This window comes from Pteropus medius, unplaced genomic scaffold, assembly GCF_902729225.1.
Source record: "Pteropus medius unplaced genomic scaffold, Ma_sr-lr_union100, whole genome shotgun sequence".
Lineage (NCBI taxonomy): Eukaryota > Metazoa > Chordata > Mammalia > Chiroptera > Pteropodidae > Pteropus > Pteropus medius.
Window position 1 is genome coordinate 2,022,547 of NW_024347793.1, and position 18,604 is coordinate 2,041,150.

Genomic DNA, 18,604 nt, shown 5'->3' on the forward strand with positions numbered 1-18,604 from the left:
GATTGGATAAGGACGCAAAGACATTCAGGTGGATACAGGCGAGGGTGCAGGAAAGAGAGGAGGTAAAGATTCGGATGAGAATGTTGGTAAGAATTCAGGGGAGGATGCAGTAGGGAATCAGGTAAGCCAGTAGGTGAGAACGCATGCAAGGGTGCAGTGAGCTGCTGGCGGGGACCGGTGACAACATGGACGCGAGGGCACAGATGAGGTTTTTTTTCTTTTCTTTCTTTTTTTCCCCCTCTTTGATTCCCCTGCCACTTCCACCCCCAACCTACAGATGTTGCCATCTCTCCCCAAGAACAGGATCTCTGAAGGTGGGGCGTCTCCTCCCACCCGCCCGCGGTGCGCACCCGGGGCCTGGCACGCACGGGGCATGGTCCACGGCTCCATCCGGGGCGTGAACCCAGGACCCTCTGCGTGTAAAGCAGATGTGCCAAACACTACACTATGGAGCCATCCCCTCTTTCTTTCTTTTTTTTATCATTTTATTTTATTTTTTAAATTAAGTTTATTGGGGTAACATTAGTTAATACAATTATATAATTTTCAGGTGTACATTATAATTTGACATCTATATATTCTATTGTGTGTTCACCATCCAAAGTCTAGTTTCTTTCAGCTACCATATATTTGATCCCCTTTACCCACTCTGCCCTTCCCTACTCCACTATATTTGACCCCCTTTAACCATCTACCTATCCCCTCCTCACCCACCGCCTACCCTCTGGGACCCTCTACTCCATTGTCCATGTCCATGAGTCTCTGTTTGTTCGTCTTGTTCATTTGTTGCTTTTAGATTTACATCCCACATATAAGTGATATTATGTGATTTTCAACTTTTCTGTCTGACTTATTTCGCTTAGCATGATTATCTCGCGGTCCCTCCATGTTGTCGCAAATAGCAGTATTTCATCTCTTCTTGTGGCTAATATTCCATTGTATATATGCACCACAGCCTCTTTATCCGATCATCTATCGTAGGACACTTCGGTTGCTTCCATGTCCTGGCCACTGTGAATAATGCTGTTATGAACATCGGTGTGCAAATATCTTTTTGGATATGAGTTTTCAAGTCTTTGGGGTAAATACCCAGTTATAGGCATGGCTGGATCATATGGTAGATCAATTCTTAGTCTTTTGAGGAACCTCCATACTGCTTTCCATAGTGGCTGTACCAATTTGCAGTCCACCAGCAGTGTATGAGGGTTCCTTGTTCTCCGCATCTTCTCCAACATTTGTTCTTACATGTCCTCTTCATTATAGTTGTTCTAACAGGTGTGAGATGGTATCCCACTGTGGTTTTGATTTGCATTTCACTAATAGCTAGCGATGTTGAGCATCTTCTCATATATTTGTTGGCCATTTGTATGGCCTTTAGGGAGAAGGTAATCTGCCCATTTTTTGATTGGATCATTTGTCTTTTTGTTGTTATTGAGTCGTGTGAATTCTTTGTATATTTTGGATATTAGGCCCTTATCGAAGGCATTGTTTGCAAATATATTTTACCATTCGGGTGGTTCTCTTTACCTTGTTGATGGTTTCTTTTGCTGAGCAGAAGCTTTTTAGTTTGATGTAGTCTCATTCATTTATTTTAGCTTTTACTTCCCTTGCCTTTGAGGTCAAATTCATAAAATCCTCTTTAAGTCCAAGGCCCTTGAATTTAGTTCCTATGTTTTCTTCTATGCATTTTATTGTTTAAGGTCTTATATTCAGGTCTTTAATCCATTTTGAGTTAATTTTGATGTGTGGTGATAGACAACACTCTAGTTTCATTCTTTTGCAGGTGGCTTCCCAGTTTTCCCAGCACCATTTATTGAAGAGGCTTTCCTTTCTCCACTGTCTGTTTTTGGCTTTTTTGTCAAAAATTATTTGCCCATATAAATATAGGTTTACTTCTGGATTCTTGATTCTGTTCCACTGGTCCATGTGCCTGTTTTTCTGCCAATACCATGCTGTTTTGATTACAGTTGCTTTGTAGTATAATTTGAAGTCGACAGAGTGGTGCCTCCAGCCTCATTCTCTTTTCTCAGAATGGATTTGGCGATTCAGGTCTTTTGAGCTTCCATACAAATCAGATGATTTTTTGTTTTACTTCTTTAAAAAATGCCGATGGGATTTTGATGGGGATTGCATTAAATCTGTATAATGCTTTAAGTAATGTGGTCATTTAAACTATGTTGATTCTTCCAGTCCAAGAACATGGAGTATCTTTCCATATCTTTGTATCTTCTTTGATTTCTTCTAATAGGGTCTTGTAGTTTTCATTATATAGGTCCCTCACATGTTTCATTAAATTTATTCCTAGGTATTTTATTCTTTTTTGGTGTAACTGCAAAAGGAATTATTTTTTCCACTTCTTTTTCTGACACTTCATTATTAGAGTATAGGAACGCTATACTCTATAGCGTATCCAGGATCTTTACTGTATTTGCTTATTGTTTCTAGTTCTTGTGGAGTCTTTAGGGTTTTCTATATAGAGAATCATGTCATACACAAACAGTGACAGTTTGACGTCTTCATTTCCTATTTGGCTGCCTTTTATATCATTCTCTGGTCCGATTGCCCTTTCTAGGACTTCCAATGTTATATTGAATAACAGTGGCGATAGTGGACAGCCTTGACTTGTTCCTGATCTTAGAGGGAAGGTTTTTAGTTTTTCACCATTCAGTATAATGTTGGCTGAGGGTTTGTCATAGATGGCCTTTATTATGTTAAAGTACTTTCCTTCTATGCCGATATTGTTATGTGTTTTGATCATAAATGTATCTTGTCGAAGGCTTTTTCTGCATCTATTGACATGATCATATGGTTCTTATTTTTTAATTTGTTTATGTGGTGTATCACATTAATTGATTAACCATCCCTGTGCCCCTGGGATGAAGCCCACTTGATCGTGGTGTACAATCTTTTTAATATGTTGCTGTATTCAGTTCGCTAGTATCTTATTTAGGATTTTTGCATCTGTGTTCATGAGAGATACTGGTCTGTAGTTTTCTTTTATTGCGTTATCTTTACTAGGTTTTTGTATTAGGGTAATACTATTGGCCTCATAAAATGAGTTGGGAAGTATTGCCTCTTCGATTTTTTAGAAGAGTTTGAGGAGAATAGTTATTAAATCTTTGAATGTTTGATATAATTCACTGATGAAACCATGTTGTCCTGGACTTCTACTTTTTGGCAGGGTTTTGATAATTGTTTCAATTTCCATACTGCTGATCGGTCTATTTAGATTTTCCAAATCTTCTTGATTCAGTCTAGGAAGGTTATATTTTTCTAAGTACTGGTCCATTTCTTCTAGGTTATTAAATTTGGTACTACATACTGTTTCATAGCATTCTTGTATGATCCTTTGTATTTCTATCATGTTAGTCATAATTTCCCCTCTTTCATTCCTGATTTTGTTTATTTATGTCCTTTCTCTTTTTTCTTTAGTGAATCTAGCCAGGGGTTTGTCAATTTTATTAACCTTCGCAAAGAACCAGCCCTTTGTTGCATTTATTTTTTCTGTTTTTTTTTGTTGTTGTTGTTGTTTTCAGTTTCATTTATTTCTGCTCTAATTTTGATGATTTCTTTCCTTCTGCTGACTTTAGGCCCCATTTGTTCTTCTTTTTCTAGTTTTTTAAGATGAAGTGTTAGGTTTTCTATTTGGGCTCGTTCTTGTTTTTTGGAGATAGGCCTGTAATGATATGAACTTTCCTCTTATGACCACTTTTACCATGTCCCAAAAGTTTTGATATGTTGTACTATCATTATCGTTCATTTATATGTATCTCTTGATCTCTCTTTTTATTTCTCCTCTGACCCAGTTATTCTTCAGTAGCACGTTGTTTAATCTCCATGTATTTGTGGTTCTTCCCACTTACTTTTTACAGTTGATCTCCAGCTTCAGAGCATTATGCTCGGAGAATATGGATGCTATGATTTCAACCCTTGTATATATGTTGAGGCTGTCTCTGTATCCCAGTATGTGGTCAATCTTGAGAATGTTCCATGTGCACTAGAGAAGAATGTATAAGCAGCTGCTTTGGGATGGAAGGCTCTGTAAATGTCAATTATGTCCAGTTGGTCTAATGTGTTATTTAAGGATGTTTTTTCCTTATCAATTTTCTGTTTGGATGATCTGTCCATATCTGACAGTGGGGTATTTAGGTCCCCTACTAGGATAGTGTCTTGGTCTGTTTCTCTCTTTATTTCTGTTAGTAATTGCTTTACATATTTCGGGGCTCCCTGATTGGGAGCATAGATATTAATAACTGTTATGTCTTCTTGGTGCATGATTCCCTTTATCATTATGAAATGTCCCTCAGTATCTTTCCTTACCTTTTTTATTTTAAAGTCTATTTCATCTGATATTAGTACCACTACTCCTGTTTTTCTCTGAATACCATTTTCTTGAAATATCATTTTCCACCCTTTCACTTTGAGTCTATATTTGTCTGAGATGTGTCTCCTGGAGGCAGCGTATGGTTGGGTTTTGTTTTTTGATCCAATCTGCAACTCTGTGCCTTTTTATTGGTGAGTTCAGTCCATTTACATTTAGGGTGATTATTGAAATATGAGGTTTTCTTATAACCATTTTATCTTTTGCTTTTTGGTAGCTTGGTGTTTCCATTGCTTCTTTGTCCTTGTGTTTCTGTTTTCTTTATTTTGGTTGGCTTTTGTGGGTTTTCCCTCTGGTTCTTCTTGTTTTATGTTATATACTTCTGTTCTGAATCTTTGTTGTGTGGTTACCTATACAAATATGAAAAGGATAGCTATATATATATATATAGCTATATATATATATATATATATATATATATATATATATATATATAGCTATCCTTTGATAGCTATATGAAAAGGATATGAAATATGAAAAGGATATGAAATATGAAAAGGATAGCTATATATATATATATATATAGCTATATATATATATAGCTATCCTTTTCATATTTGTATAGGTAATATATATATATATATATATAATATAATATATATACAGTCGTCCATTTTCTTCTGCGTGTGCCTTATCTCCATTCCCCTTTGAGAATTTGGATCTTTGAATCCTCCCCTTTTCAGTCATTGTTATCTCAATTTGTCCTTATGTATGCTGAACATTCATTACTATCTTTCTATAGCAATTCTCTTCTTATTATTCAAGCTTATCATGCCCTGTTCTTAGTAAGGATTGCTTCTGTTTACCTGATAGTCACTTTACTCCTAATTGTGTGTGTGTGTGTGTGTGTGTGTGTGTGTGTGTGTGTGTGTGTTGTCATTTTGTTTTTAGGTGATCTGACTCCTTTCTGTATTTCTGTAGTGTAGGCCTCGTAGTAGAGAATTCCCTCAATTTTTGTATGTCTGGAAAGGTCTTAATTTCTCCTTGATATCTAAAGGGGAGCTTAATTGGATATGTTATTTTAGGCTGGTAGTTCCTTTCACTTAATAGTTTAAATATTGTATTCCACTCCTTTCTGGCTTGTAAGGTCTGCGCTGAGAAGTCTGATAATAATCTAATGGGTTTTCCTTATAAGTTACCGTTTTCTTCTCCCTGGCTGCCCTGAGAATTGTCTTTGTCATTGATTTTTGATAACTTTAGTACAATGTGTCTTGGTGAAGGCCTTTTTGGGTTGAGATAACTGGGTGTCCTGTTGACTTCTTGAATTCCAAGCTCTAGCTCATTCCTTAGGTTTGGGAAATTCTTGTCCACTATTTGTCTGAAAATGCTTTCTAGTCCCTGCTTCTTTTCCTTGCCTTCAATAATGCCCATTATTCTTATGTTTCCTCTCCTGATGGTATCAGCTACTTCTTATATTTCTCTTTCATTATTTTTCATTCTTTCGTTTCTCTCTTCTTTCTCCTGGTTTATTTCTAGATTTCTGTCTTTAATATCACTGATCCTTTCCTCCATTTGGTCGACTCTATTTCCCAAGCTTGCTATTTCATTTTTCAACTCCTGTAGTGTGTTTTTTTAATCTCCAGAAGTTCTATTTGGTTATCTTTGAGGGTTTTGGTCTCCTTGCTCTGCTCATCTAGTTGTTTTTTCAATTCCTGAAATTGGTGATATGGCTCATTTAGGAACTTACTGAGATTTTTCAGAAGTACCATTCTGAATTCTCTGTCATTTAAGTCACATATTTCCATGTCTGTAAGCTTATTTTCTGAAGATTTTTCTCTTTCTTTCTGAGATGCCTTGTCACCTTGGTTGTTCATGGTGTTTAATGGACTATTTCTCCACGTGGGCATTTATGGAAGTGTATTCTGCTGTTTTTCCTGAAAGATTTATTATATATAAAGGTCTCTCTTTAGCCTGCTGCAAAGAAGGCACTTTTCTCTTGGTTTCCAGTAGGTGGCATCTAAGCCTCTTGGATCCCTGCTTTATATAAAGCCTAAATAATGCCTTTTTAATTTTCTTGTAGATATTTAATACCGCTCGCTACCCTCAGTTTCAGTCCCTGTCGGTGTCAGCGACAGTCTTGGCAGCATTTGCTCAGTTTCCCCTGGGGCTCCATGGTGTTTGGTCTCAGAGGGCATGAGTGGAGGGTCCCTCTGGATTGAGTGGTGGGGGCTGTGGCTCAGCCTTGGTTTTGTAACCACAGCTGGTAAAAATCAACTGTTTTTCTGCCGTCCCGCTTCTCTGCCTTCTGCCCTGATGACTGGGCCCTGCTGTTGGCCAGCTGCGGGGAGCTCACGACTTTCCCAGGCAGGGCTGTTCAGGGAACTCACTGTTCCTTCTTCCCACCCCCTCCTCCTACAGGGAGCTCCACTGGCTGCAAGAGGCAGCTTCTTTATTTGTCCCAGTCCACTTCCCAACACCTGAGGTTCTGACTTGTGGTAGCTCTTACGTGCAGATGTCGCACTCAGATGTGCTGGTGTGTAGTTTGAGTGTTTTTTGTTCAGTTTTAGATGTCCGGCTTATTGTTGGTTCAAGGGGAGAGATCTGAGGATGTCTTTCACATGTTTTTCCATTCCCCCTCCCTTTTTTTTTTCTTTTGAGGTTTCAGGTAAGATCGGAGCTGAGATGCAGGTGAGGCAACCGAGGACCACAGCTGCCTTTTTCCCTCTCTTGAAGACCTCCAGTCTTTGGGATAGAAGTGAAATACAATAGAAGCTTTATTGGTGGGGACAGTGATGGGGGGTCAGTTGGGACAGCCAAAGACAACCATGTTCTCGGTGAAGTTGGCCAGTTCATTGCACACTTTCTGGTTCTCCTCATCTTGGCATTCTTCAGCATCGGGCCACAGCTCCACCCAGGTGTCCTTCCCAATGATATAGCTGATGCTATTGGGAGAAACGGAGGGCAGGTAAGGGGGGGCCAGAGAAGAGGGGCGGGGCAAGCACATGCACAGTCAGGGCTGCACTCACTTGGGTTTCTCTCCCCACAGGTCTGAGGAAAGGCCCCAGAAGAGGTAGTGCTTCCCTTCCTGCAGCTTCAGGGATTCTCTGCACTTGATGTGGCTGATGAACTTGCGCTCCTGTCCATCCTGCACCTCATCGGTGCCTGGAGGGGAAGGAAGGAGAAGCTGAGCCGGGAATGTGGCGGGGGCAGAAGACAGAACACAGGGTACACAGCTGACCTGATTTGATGACCCGCTCGATGACCATTATGTACTCGTCAAAGTCATCTGACAGCTCTTTCTTGCGCAGCCTGGCCTTGAACACTGAGGCGGGAGGACAATGTGAGTCATGGGCAGGGTTGACCGCGGGGCACCCTACCTGCAAGCGCACCTGGGCGTATGGGTTACCTCAAGCAGATACGTGTGGGATCACAGCCAGTCGTGCTACAGTCCCTACCTCCCCCCAGTCGTGCTACAGTCTCTGCCTCTCCCCCAGTCATACATGCAGCCACATACAGTCATACAACTGCCGTTTCACATGGCTGCACACACAGCCATGCGCACAATTCAGCCACTTGCAACTCATCATATATGCAAGGACAGCTACTCATATCCAATGTCACCATCTCACGCAATCATGGCCCCTCACAGCGCACACACACACACACCAGTCACCCACAACCACAGCCTAAAGCACAGCCACATGCGGCCGTGATCACTCACAGCCAGTCACACACACAAGCATGACCACACTTGCCATTACACAGTATCACACACACAACCACAGCCACATACACTGATGCTTACATACAATCACACCTGAACACTCACCATAGTCCACTCCTGGTTCACAGGCCTTGTCCAGCCTGTCCTCCAGGGTGATCTTGTCATCCACTTGATGCAGGAAGCAGTTCTCTGTGGGGTGAGTGGGTGGGGGTATAAGTCCCATTTCTTGCCCAGGGCCCTCCACTCACGGGTGTGGCCAGCCCCAGGCCCATCCTTCTTGGTGTCCATTTGGTATGGGTTTTTGGGGCCCCTTGGGTCACCCCTATGGAAGTGGAAGACCCAGTGGGTGTGGTCCACCACTTCCTGGCCCCTGTGAACCCACCCTCAGCACAGCGGCACATTTCATTGTGGCAGAGTTTGCTCAGCATTCCTTCCTCCTTCTCCGGGTGGTAGAACTTGGTGCATGTCTCATCTGTGGGCAGAGGGGGAAGGGTGAGAGGCCTGGGCCTCCACCCAAGACCATGCCTACGGGGCTCAGATTCCTGACTCCAGTCCCTCAGACTTGGAATGGCTAGGTCCCAAACCCTAAGACCCTTCCAGACCCCCAAGTCACAGATCCCTGGGACCCCTAGACCCCCAAGTCACAGATCCCTGGGACCCTCAGACCCCAGGCCTTAGGTTGGCTTCTCACCCAGGTTGTAATAGGAGTACACCTTGACTGCCCCAGGCTGGATAAGCCCCACATCAAAGTACTGGTGAACTTTGAAGGACAGACAGTTTTCGTAGACATGCGAGATCTGGGGGAAGGAGGAGGTTGGTCGGTGGGTGACATGGGAGGAGGTTGGTCAGTGGGTGACATGAGAATGGGGGTTGGGGTGATGGTGGAGAAATGGGGGAATCAGGAGGGACCTGGGAAACCGCGGGGCAGGAGGTGGCAAAGATTTACGAGCAGTTCAACAAATCTATTTTCTTTTTCTCTAAGGTTCATGGCTAGATTATATTTCTCAGCCTCTCTTTCAATTGGTGTGGCTGTGCAACTAAATTCTAGTCACCAGATTGCTATCTATGCTCATATAAGCATCCCGGGGTTATCAATACTTCACTGTATATTTGAAAGTTGCTAAGATTGTAAATCTTAAAAGTTCTCAACACACACACATTATAACTATATGACGTGATCGATGTGCTAACTAACCTTATTGTGGTGATCATTTCTGAATATATACATATATCAAATCATTACCTCATACACCTTAAACTTACACAATGGCACATGTCAATTATATATCAATAAAGCTGGAAAAAATAAATGAGAAAGAAAAAAAGACAGACAGACATGTGTATGTAATATGTGCCAGACATGTATATTTAGAGAAAAATGCTAACAATTAGTGAATCTGGGTAAAAGATATATGAAACTTTTCTATACTGCTCTACAATTTCTCTGTAAAGGTTGAAATTACATTTAAAAATGAAAAATACAAAAATTAAAATACAAAAAAATTTTAAAAACGCATTTCATGCATAATCCTCTTTTCTTCTAGAAATTAGAAATAATGGATCCAGCAGAGGACTCTAAGACAAAGACCGGTGGAGAAGGAAAAGGCCAGCCAGGTACAGGCCAAGATCCCACTAGAAGCCTTACCTTGTCCAGGTAGATGATGAGGGTGTTCTTATTGGAGACAGCCTTGTTCAGCTCATACTTAGATATATATCTGTCGACGCCAGTGCTCAGCTGGAGAGGGCAGGGCTTGTGAGAACCCCTCATGGATCACCTTCCCTCCCTCCAGCTTCCTCCAGACCCCAGGCTCCTTCCCACCTACCCCAGCTGTCCAACCCAAGACCTTCATACCAGCTTGAGATCATCAATGTCAGGAGAAAAGCCCGTCATCATGGATATATCCAGGATGGACATAGTGGCATCTTGGTCTCCCAAGTACCTGGACGGGGCAGGGAGACAGGGGTTGAGTCCCAGGTGGGGTCAGCCCTGGGGGTCAGTACCTGGACAAGGGGGTCTGATCAGGGACCGAGGCTTCTGGTTCCCACACAGCAGCTTAGAGTGATGTTAAGTCTTATAAAACACTTCCCCAAGTGAGATAAAGGAAAGGTAGCATAATGGTCAAGGTGACGAATCGATCAAGCTTTGGAGCCCAATTGCATGGGTTCAAGTTCCAACTCTACGTAACATCTGATGAGTCACTTAATCTCTCGAAAATGAAGACAAGACTATGGGCAGGTCTCACTTTGCATGATTCCATTACGATGGTCTAACTCAATAACACTAGTCCCCCAGCAACACAGTTCTAATTTTAGTACCACGGCATACCAATGGCAAGTAATTGCCTAAAGGACAAATCTCGGTGCTAGCTCTTCAGTCCACGATCACTATGGAAATAGCAGGTGCCCATCACAATCAATGACCAACCACATCACTTCCTTCAAGGTCTGTCAGTGACAGGTGACTGAGCATCCATCATTCAGGTCTTACACAGATAGCAAAGCATGTGGTACTTTCTTCTCTCCCAGTGAAAAACCCATGTGACATTTTATCAAAATGGTTCATCGAAAGAAGGGACTGCCCAACAAAGATGGAAGTGTGACAAAGAAATGAAGGGTGGTAATAGCGAGAGTAAAATTTCAATAGCACATAAATGGAATCGAGAGGAGGAATAGCAAAGCCTAGGAATGTGGACCCTGCTGCCGTCAGAGGGACCAGCCACATGGCCGGAGGAACTCAGCGAAGGCAAGCACATTGCCATAAATGAGGAAAGTGGTTGTGCCCCCAAAACGAAGATGTCCCACTATTGAAAAACTTCACAGCAAAGGAACTCTCAAGTACCTCATGACGTTGAAAGCCCCGAAAATTAAATATTGGAAGCTGACCCAAATTCAGAGGAGAATTTGACAATGCAAGGCGTCATATAAAAGACGCTTGCTCCATATCTTAAGTTACACAGGGAGGAGAGAGGAGGACTTTCGAATCACAGCACCTAGGTAAGTGCTTTGCAAAACAAAAACAAAAACAAACCAAAACCACCTTTGATCTTCAATGTTCTAGTGTTTTAAATTACAGTGCACTAAACGAATGCTCATCATACTATGTTTTTCATTTATATCTTTATAATTGGCAGTATGAGAGTTTTTAACGATGTGGTGAACAAAATTTAAAAGTCCTGAGACAATCGTAATTTCCCTCATCGATTATTAAGATCACTTTGCACAGTCTCGGCTTATGTGGTCATGGCTAGTCTCCCACTGCCATGCGAAGCAAGGACTGCCTGTGCTATCTACCCCGCGGTGGGTACTTGGCACAACAGTAGCCACATGATACATTTCCAGAAAGTATTAAGTACCACAGATATTACTTATAAGAAGTCTTGCTAGAGACAGAAGGATGGCCAAGATGCACTCCAGTGACTCATCTCTTACTTGGCACAGAGCTCAAGGAACATGGTGTCCTTAGCATCCTGAGGCTTCTTGACTAGAAACAGAGAAGACAGAAGGATGAGGTGGGCAGGAGGGCAGTTGACGCTAGAATGGCAGTGGCGGAAGGGTGACAGAGGCTTTATTGCTTCTACCTGTTTCAGGGGCTGGTCGTATGTTAACCCTGAGGTCGAATTTCTTGCAGGTGACTTTGCCTTTGATCTTGGCGTGGTACATTGTCACCACCTGGTGAGATGGGAGAGGAGACAAGGTGTCAGCTTACTTAACTTGGGAAAGAGAGGGTCCCTTTTGGCAGTGAGCCAAGTAGGTGCGAGTTCTCTTTCTTACCGATAAAGTGCCTTGTCCTTTCCCTGAAGCCGTTATTGTGAAGTTCTCATTTGCCTTGGTCTGCAGGGAGTGGAGAGAGAAAATAGAGGGTGTTGGGAACTAAGTTCTTCCCTGGCTGCGATGGTCATCTGCAGGCCCGACTAGCACGAAGATGAGAACGAGGAGGGTTTGTCTGGGCAGTTGTACCTCTTCTGACCGCAGGAGGCTAGCGGATTCCCAGTAGATGCGGTGCTCTATTGGAGAGCTGCGGCTGGGCAGGTTGATGGCCACATCCAGATTCAGCTCTTCGTGGGCAGGGACATCCCTCTGGTATTGGGCCAAGGCTTGGAACACCATGAAAGTGGCCTAGAACCCGTGAGAGAGAAAAAGGGTGACCTGGGAGACTGAGAAAGTGGTTAGGACCCAATGGGGGCGAAGAGGCTCAGATCAGAGCTGGGGCACTGACTGTGACCTAGATCCCAACTGGACTTGGGTTTGGCGGATATGGAGGACACGTTCTAGAACTCTCTGAGAGGGAAGCTCAGACCAGGGCTTGGTGACACTAAAACTATGACCTAGAACCCACCAGAGAACACCAGGATAAGACTGGGCGTCACCGTACACTAAAGACACGTTCTCCAAGGGACAGAGACTTACGCCAGAGCTTGGTGACACGGAAAACACGTCTAGAATCCGTCAGAAAGTGCAAGTGTAAGACTGAGGGTCTAGCAATGTGAGAATGTGGTCTAGACCCATCTGGAGAAGACGGTCTCAGATAAGGATTTGGAAGCACTGAGAATGGATCTAGAATCCACTTGTGAAAAAAGAAAAAAGTTGGAGCCTGGGGACACTAAGCATATCACCTAGAACCCAAGAGTGACACTGAGAGTGATCAGGACTCCAACCGGAGCCCGAGGTTGCTACAGCTTGAGGTTGCTGAAAGCATGGTCTGGAACTCAGGAGGGAGAGAGAGGCCTGGATAATGCCCTAGAATAACAGAACATGGGGTGTAACCTGAAATAAGACAGGTAAGATGGGGAGCCCGCCGGACCTGAGAGCATGGTCTAGAATCCACCAGAGGGAGAGAGGGACTTGGTTAATTTCCTGGTCTAGAATCCACTGGTGAGATAGGATAAATAAGGAGGAGGCCGGCAGAACCGGGAACATGGTCTAGAACCCACCAGGGAGAGGCTCACGCCTGAGCCTGTGCCCGAGAATACGATCTAGACATCAGGAGGGGAAGAGGACTCGGAATACAGCCTGGGGCATCCAGAAGGCAGTCCAGAACCCACAGGTAGATTCGCAACTAAAAAATCTGATTTCTCAACTTCGTTCCAATTAACTGCCTGTCTTGGTCTCAGCTTCTTGTCTGGGAGGCCACTGGAAGGCCAGAGGAGGTAAGGGTGCAGTTGCCTGGGGCATGTGGGACCACTTGCCTGGGTGGAGCCATAGCCACCGCCATAGTATCTCTGCTCATTGAGCCAGCGCACGACGGGAGGCACAGAGTCAAAGTCTCTGAGCAGTAGCAGGGCCAACAGGGCATAGGATGTGGCCTCCACGTTGTAGAGCTTCTGGCCAGGCTCCTCCCAGCGGTTCTTCTCTGCAGAGAGAACACCAGCCCATGTACTCACCGCTCTGTCCGGCCTGGCAATAGCTCAGAGAAATCTTAGAGAAAAGATTCATACTTGACTCTTGGTACTCAGGTCTCCTGCCCGATATTCGAGGACCTCAATCTGCTGGTTCCTGCCTCACTCTCCCCTCATCAACCTTCACTCCTCCATCTGAATTCTGACTACGGCTCCGCTGATCTACGAGAGATTTCCTAATTCGCCAGCTATTCTTACCTCCGAGCCTTTGCGTATTCTGTTCTGTTCGGAGCACCTTTTTTCCATCCACTCCTGGTTAATTCTTACCTAGAGCATCCTGCGCTTCTCCCATTCTAGCACTATGATGATCTACAGAAGTCTGTTAACTCGTTTCTTTCCTCAACCGGAGTGTCAGGCCACGATGGCAGGGGCTGTGCCATATTCCCTGTGATGTCCCAAGTGCCTGAGAAAGTACTTTTGGCAGAGACTGCCACCAAGAATCATTTTCTCCTCTTCCTGGGCGCACAGTGGACTATATCTCTCAGATGCCTTTGTAGGTAGGTACGTCCACACGACTGAGCTCTGGCCAAAGGGGCCCCTTCCATGCCTGTTTCTCCTTCTGCGTAGACGGAATGGTTCTGAAGCCCCGTGGTAGCAGAGCCATGAGAAGACGGAGCCTAGATCACTGCATTGCTTATGGAGGAGAGCTTTCTACCAACTCGGGGCACCCACACTGTGCTCTTACACGGCAACAGACCAACTTCTCTTGTTAAACCACTTCAGTGTACGTTCAGATATGTTACATCAGTGAGTATAAACCCGATACGGTGTCGTCACTGTAACTGATGATTAAGTGCTCACTCTATGCTACCCACTGTGCTAAAATCCCTACACCATCATCTTGTCTAATCCTAATTACCCTCGAGATAATGATAATGTCATTAACAATACTAAAGGCAGTAACAACATCAGTGATAGCTCTTTTACTGTGTGGTAGATCTTCTACCGGCATCGCCCATTTAATCTTCGCAGTCACCCTGTGATGTAGGTACCATATTAAACACAAGGTCCAGACAGGTTAAGTGAACCATACAAGGTCTCACAGTGAGAATGCGGCAGAATGGGATCTGAATCTATCTGATGTCAGAGCCCACGTGTGACAGCAGGTGCTCAACACGCATTTGTTGAAGGATGCAGTGGATCTTCTTGTGTCACTTACAATGAGGACTTCTCACACCTGCAGCCACCTGCCCCAGCTCGGCTTAGTGTCATCCACCCTAGCTGAGCTTGGAGCTGTCTATCCAAGCACAGCTGAGAGCCATGCATACCAACTCAAGATGGCCACCCTCAAACTTCAGCCATGAACCTCTCCTTACTGCCACGAGGTGGCCCCTCACCTGTGGCACTGTCCAGAAATTTGTCCCGGAGAGGGCCGTTCAGCTTGTTCAACTGGGCCAGGGCGTAGCCAGCAATGGCTATACTATATGGTCTCTGCAAGTTGTCGTACTGGGCTTCAAGGAAGTCTCCTGCCTTGTTGATGCTGGCCCCCAGGCTCTACGAGAAAGAAGATTGGGTGCTCTGGTGTAGTGGGCACTGCTGTCACAAAGAGCCGATAAGGGTCACATAAACACCACTTCCTAGGCACAAGGTTTCCGTCCTTGGGACACTTCTGTTTTGGATCTATTTTTAAGGCTCTCTCAGACATTTTAGCCACCATGAACTGCTCTGTTGCTGAGTACCTACTCTGTGCCTGGTGCAGTCTATATACCCAGTAATGTGCTGATAAATGTTTAATAACCAGTTCTCTACTCAGTGGTGGGGGGCTGGTTTATAGATCACTAATTACTGTGGTGCAAATACTCTCATCATGTCCAACTTCAAGCTACCAATGTGATGATGTACCTGGACGTGGCGTGAGAAAGAGACACCTCGAATAGGCACTCATGAGCTAGAACGAGCTGGCATACACCTGGGACCACTCTTATCTAATCATCATCGTCGTCGTCGTCATCATCACCGTCATCATCATCATCACCATCATCATCAATCATAGCTAACACTGTGTGCCAGTCACATATTCACTCATTTAAATCTTACCAGGTAGGTATGAATTTCATCATCATGACTACTGCACAGATGAGAATACCGAGACACTGAGAACTGAGGGCTGGAGGCAGACATGATTTGTAGTGTATGCTGATTTTCATAGTGTAAATGCTACCATGGCCAATTTCAACCTACCAATGTGACATCACTGAATGTAGAGTTTGGAAGAAATGGGTATTAGCACACTATTATGTAATATGTCCATCATACAGGTATGACAGATATAAATAATCTGGAGAGCACAGATAATGATAAAAGTTAGTAAAATAAGAAATGGTGAGTTTTGAGTGTTTATTATCTTTGTTTTATGTTTAATGTTTAGTCGAATTTATTTAAATTTATAATTTAATGTTTAATAACAATTGTGTTTAACGACCAGCTTGAAAAGTTCCTGGAATAGTAACAATCATTTTTCTCAAGCACGTTCTAGCACATTCTTGATTCGAACCTTAGCAGTCTGGTTCCACAGCCTATGCTATATCCTATTACGAGGTTGCTATGCTGTAGTAGAAACGAATCCTTTTGCCTGCCAGGCTCTCTCCTGCACCCACCCCTGACTTTTGTAGAAACCTCTCTTCCTCCCTTTCATCCAATGGCCACAGTGGAAGCAGCCATATTGGCCCAGTAAGGCCTACTTCTTGGTCTAAGCTGATTGGTTCAGAAGTGATCACCTGACTCAACTGAGGCAACCAGAATCCTTCCCGGGGAATCTGAAAACTCTAACCTTGCTCTGGCTATTTCCCCAAGGAAGGCAAGCCATGTTCCGCCAGGCTGGCCGAGTGGCGGGGAAAGCTGAATGACTGTGCCAGGAGGGAATGAAGGACACCACAGAGGGGAACAAGGCATCCTGGAAGAGTCCCCAAACCACTTGCATTTTTTCATTTGATAAATTCTTGGACCCTTAAAATAATTCTCCCATCGATTTTTGCATAACCTAGGTCACACGTGTTACATCTAGAACAACTTAGAGTCCTAAAAAATACAAAGTTATTATACCCGTTTTACAGATGCACACACTGAGACCCAGCGAGGGGAAGTGCCTGAGAGTCAGGATCTCAAGTCAGATCTGCCTGACGCCACAGCCCTAGAGCTGCCTCATTTCTACCAAAATTTCTTTCAAATCTGCGAGCTTTAAATCAGAAAGGTCTGGGTTCCTCTCGGCCACTAAAGGTAACGGCCTTCTCCCTGCCATCTCTTTTCTGGGGTCCTGAGGAGGGAGAAGCAGCTGGCCGAAGGTGGGATCCTGGGGTTCCTCACTTGGGAAGCTAAAGGTCAAACACCTACTCTCAAAACCCCAAGACATGGGATGATTACGAGATCTCCAAAGTGGATGTGCCCTGGGTAGGAGAGAGGAGCGAACGGACGGGGGACACTTACGTTGACCTGTCCCTCGCAAATATCGTTAGCCTCCTGAAGCGCAATGAGAACGAAGGCCGTGAGGGACACGTCTTTCTCCTCAGCATGATTGAATCCACCCTAGGATGCGGAGCAGGAAGCAAGGATGAGGTCATCAGTACGTCCCCACATGCCAACCAACCCCCCCGTAGGATCACTGAGTCAGAGCAGGGCTGGCTCGCTACACAGTGTCTCACAGGAGGGCCAAACTCTAGTATTCATTCACTCATTCATTCATTCACTCATTCTGCAAATGTTGGTGCTATAGATAAAATGGTTGACAAAAACCAGACACTGGCCCCAGCCCTCATGGAGCTCCCTATCTAGTAGGGGAGACAGCCGTGAACCAGCCAGCTTGTCAACAGATGTATCATTACAAACTGATGAGTGCCATGCAGGAGAAGTGGACGTGCCAGTGAGAATGGACAGTGGGAGTGTGATTCAGGCAGGGAGGTTGGGAAGAGTGTTCCCGAAGGATGACAAGTGGGGCCACGATCTGAAGAGTGAGTAGGATTCAGCATGCCAGGCAGTGGGGACAGCATGTGCAAAGGCCCCATGGCTGGATAGAGTGAGGCTCAAATGTGAAACTATGAAAGATCGGGCCGAGGCAGCAATTCTCCAGCTTGAGCACACGTCGACATCACTTGGGGTGGGGGCTTATTAAAACTGATTCCTAGGCCCCATCCCTAAAGTTTCTGATTCAGTGCACCTGGGCTCCAGCCCAAGAACATTCATTTCCAACAAGTCTGCAGGTGATGCTGACGCTGCTGGCCTGGGGACCACACTTTGAGAACCACAACTCTAAGGAGTTCTGGGATTATTCTCAAAGCAATGGGGAGCCGAGGAACTCTCATTTTGTAGTGGACTCCACAAGTCTCTGGTTTTTGCAAAGGAGGAACGATTCTGACAACTCGTTTACTTCCCTGTTCCGCACCGCCCCCCTCAACCCCGCACCCCAACAACACAGTAAATTGGGCAAATGGCAGATGGAGTACTTTCTCTTGTCCATTCCGTGACACTCAGGACTCCCTCTCCCCGAGTCTGGCCTGAATTCCTGCCTCTTACAATCATTTCTTTGTGTATCACGGGTCCATCCTCCTGGAATACTCCATCGGGCTTCTGCTTCTCCAGGATCAGCCATTTGACAGCCCCACAGAGGACTTCAGAGTCTATGGCGATGAGGTTGGCCGCTAGAGAGAAGACCTTGACCACATAGGCTGTCAGCCTGGAGGTGGGCACAGAAAATGAGCCAACCAGCTCTGGGATCCAGAGACTGCCATCCCACCCAGCCAATGAGCAGAGAGGGGAAGGTCCAGCTGGATGTGCCCCGCGTTGCATGCAGGCAGTGCTTAACGACCGTAGGTCACTTAGCCAGTGGGTGCCTTGACTCTGTGGGTGGAGGGGTCCTCCCCACACTGCTGTATTGGGGGGGCCAGTCTAGACCACCCCAAGCTTGGGATCCAGATCCCTTCCCAGGGGCGTGCAAGACAAAGGGCAGGCAAGCTCACCAGGTGCTGGATGGCCGGCCCAGGAAGGCCGCGAAGGCTTTGTTGGGTTGTCTGAAGGCCAGCTGCTGGGTGTACCCTGCGGGAGCAGAGAAGTGTCACCAGAGGAGCGGGAGCGGGAGTTGGTGGTTGGTGCGCGTGTGTCAGATGGGAGAGGGACTTAGAGAGCGGGGAGGAGTCTGCGAAAGGCAGGACGGCGGCGGGAAGAGGAAGGAGG

General features: G+C 45.0%; 1 protein-coding gene across 1 annotated transcript in view; it reads right to left on the reverse strand.

Moving 5' to 3' along the window:
* Positions 1 to 7,071: 7,071 nt before the first annotated feature.
* The window catches only part of C3 (complement C3), a 29,456-nt gene continuing 17,923 nt past the window's right edge, over positions 7,072 to 18,604 (reverse strand). Inside the window, exons 25-41 of the mRNA XM_039878521.1 lie at positions 18,391 to 18,466; positions 17,948 to 18,107; positions 16,865 to 16,963; positions 14,779 to 14,935; positions 13,232 to 13,395; positions 12,003 to 12,161; positions 11,817 to 11,876; positions 11,624 to 11,714; positions 11,475 to 11,526; positions 9,898 to 9,985; positions 9,691 to 9,780; positions 8,737 to 8,842; positions 8,428 to 8,517; positions 8,151 to 8,234; positions 7,560 to 7,643; positions 7,348 to 7,483; positions 7,072 to 7,263 (exon numbers count right to left, since the gene is read on the reverse strand). Coding sequence (XP_039734455.1) covers positions 7,122 to 7,263; positions 7,348 to 7,483; positions 7,560 to 7,643; positions 8,151 to 8,234; positions 8,428 to 8,517; positions 8,737 to 8,842; positions 9,691 to 9,780; positions 9,898 to 9,985; positions 11,475 to 11,526; positions 11,624 to 11,714; positions 11,817 to 11,876; positions 12,003 to 12,161; positions 13,232 to 13,395; positions 14,779 to 14,935; positions 16,865 to 16,963; positions 17,948 to 18,107; positions 18,391 to 18,466 — 1,838 coding nt within the window. The 3' untranslated portion in view covers positions 7,072 to 7,121. The remainder of the gene's footprint in view (positions 7,264 to 7,347; positions 7,484 to 7,559; positions 7,644 to 8,150; positions 8,235 to 8,427; positions 8,518 to 8,736; positions 8,843 to 9,690; positions 9,781 to 9,897; positions 9,986 to 11,474; positions 11,527 to 11,623; positions 11,715 to 11,816; positions 11,877 to 12,002; positions 12,162 to 13,231; positions 13,396 to 14,778; positions 14,936 to 16,864; positions 16,964 to 17,947; positions 18,108 to 18,390; positions 18,467 to 18,604) is intronic.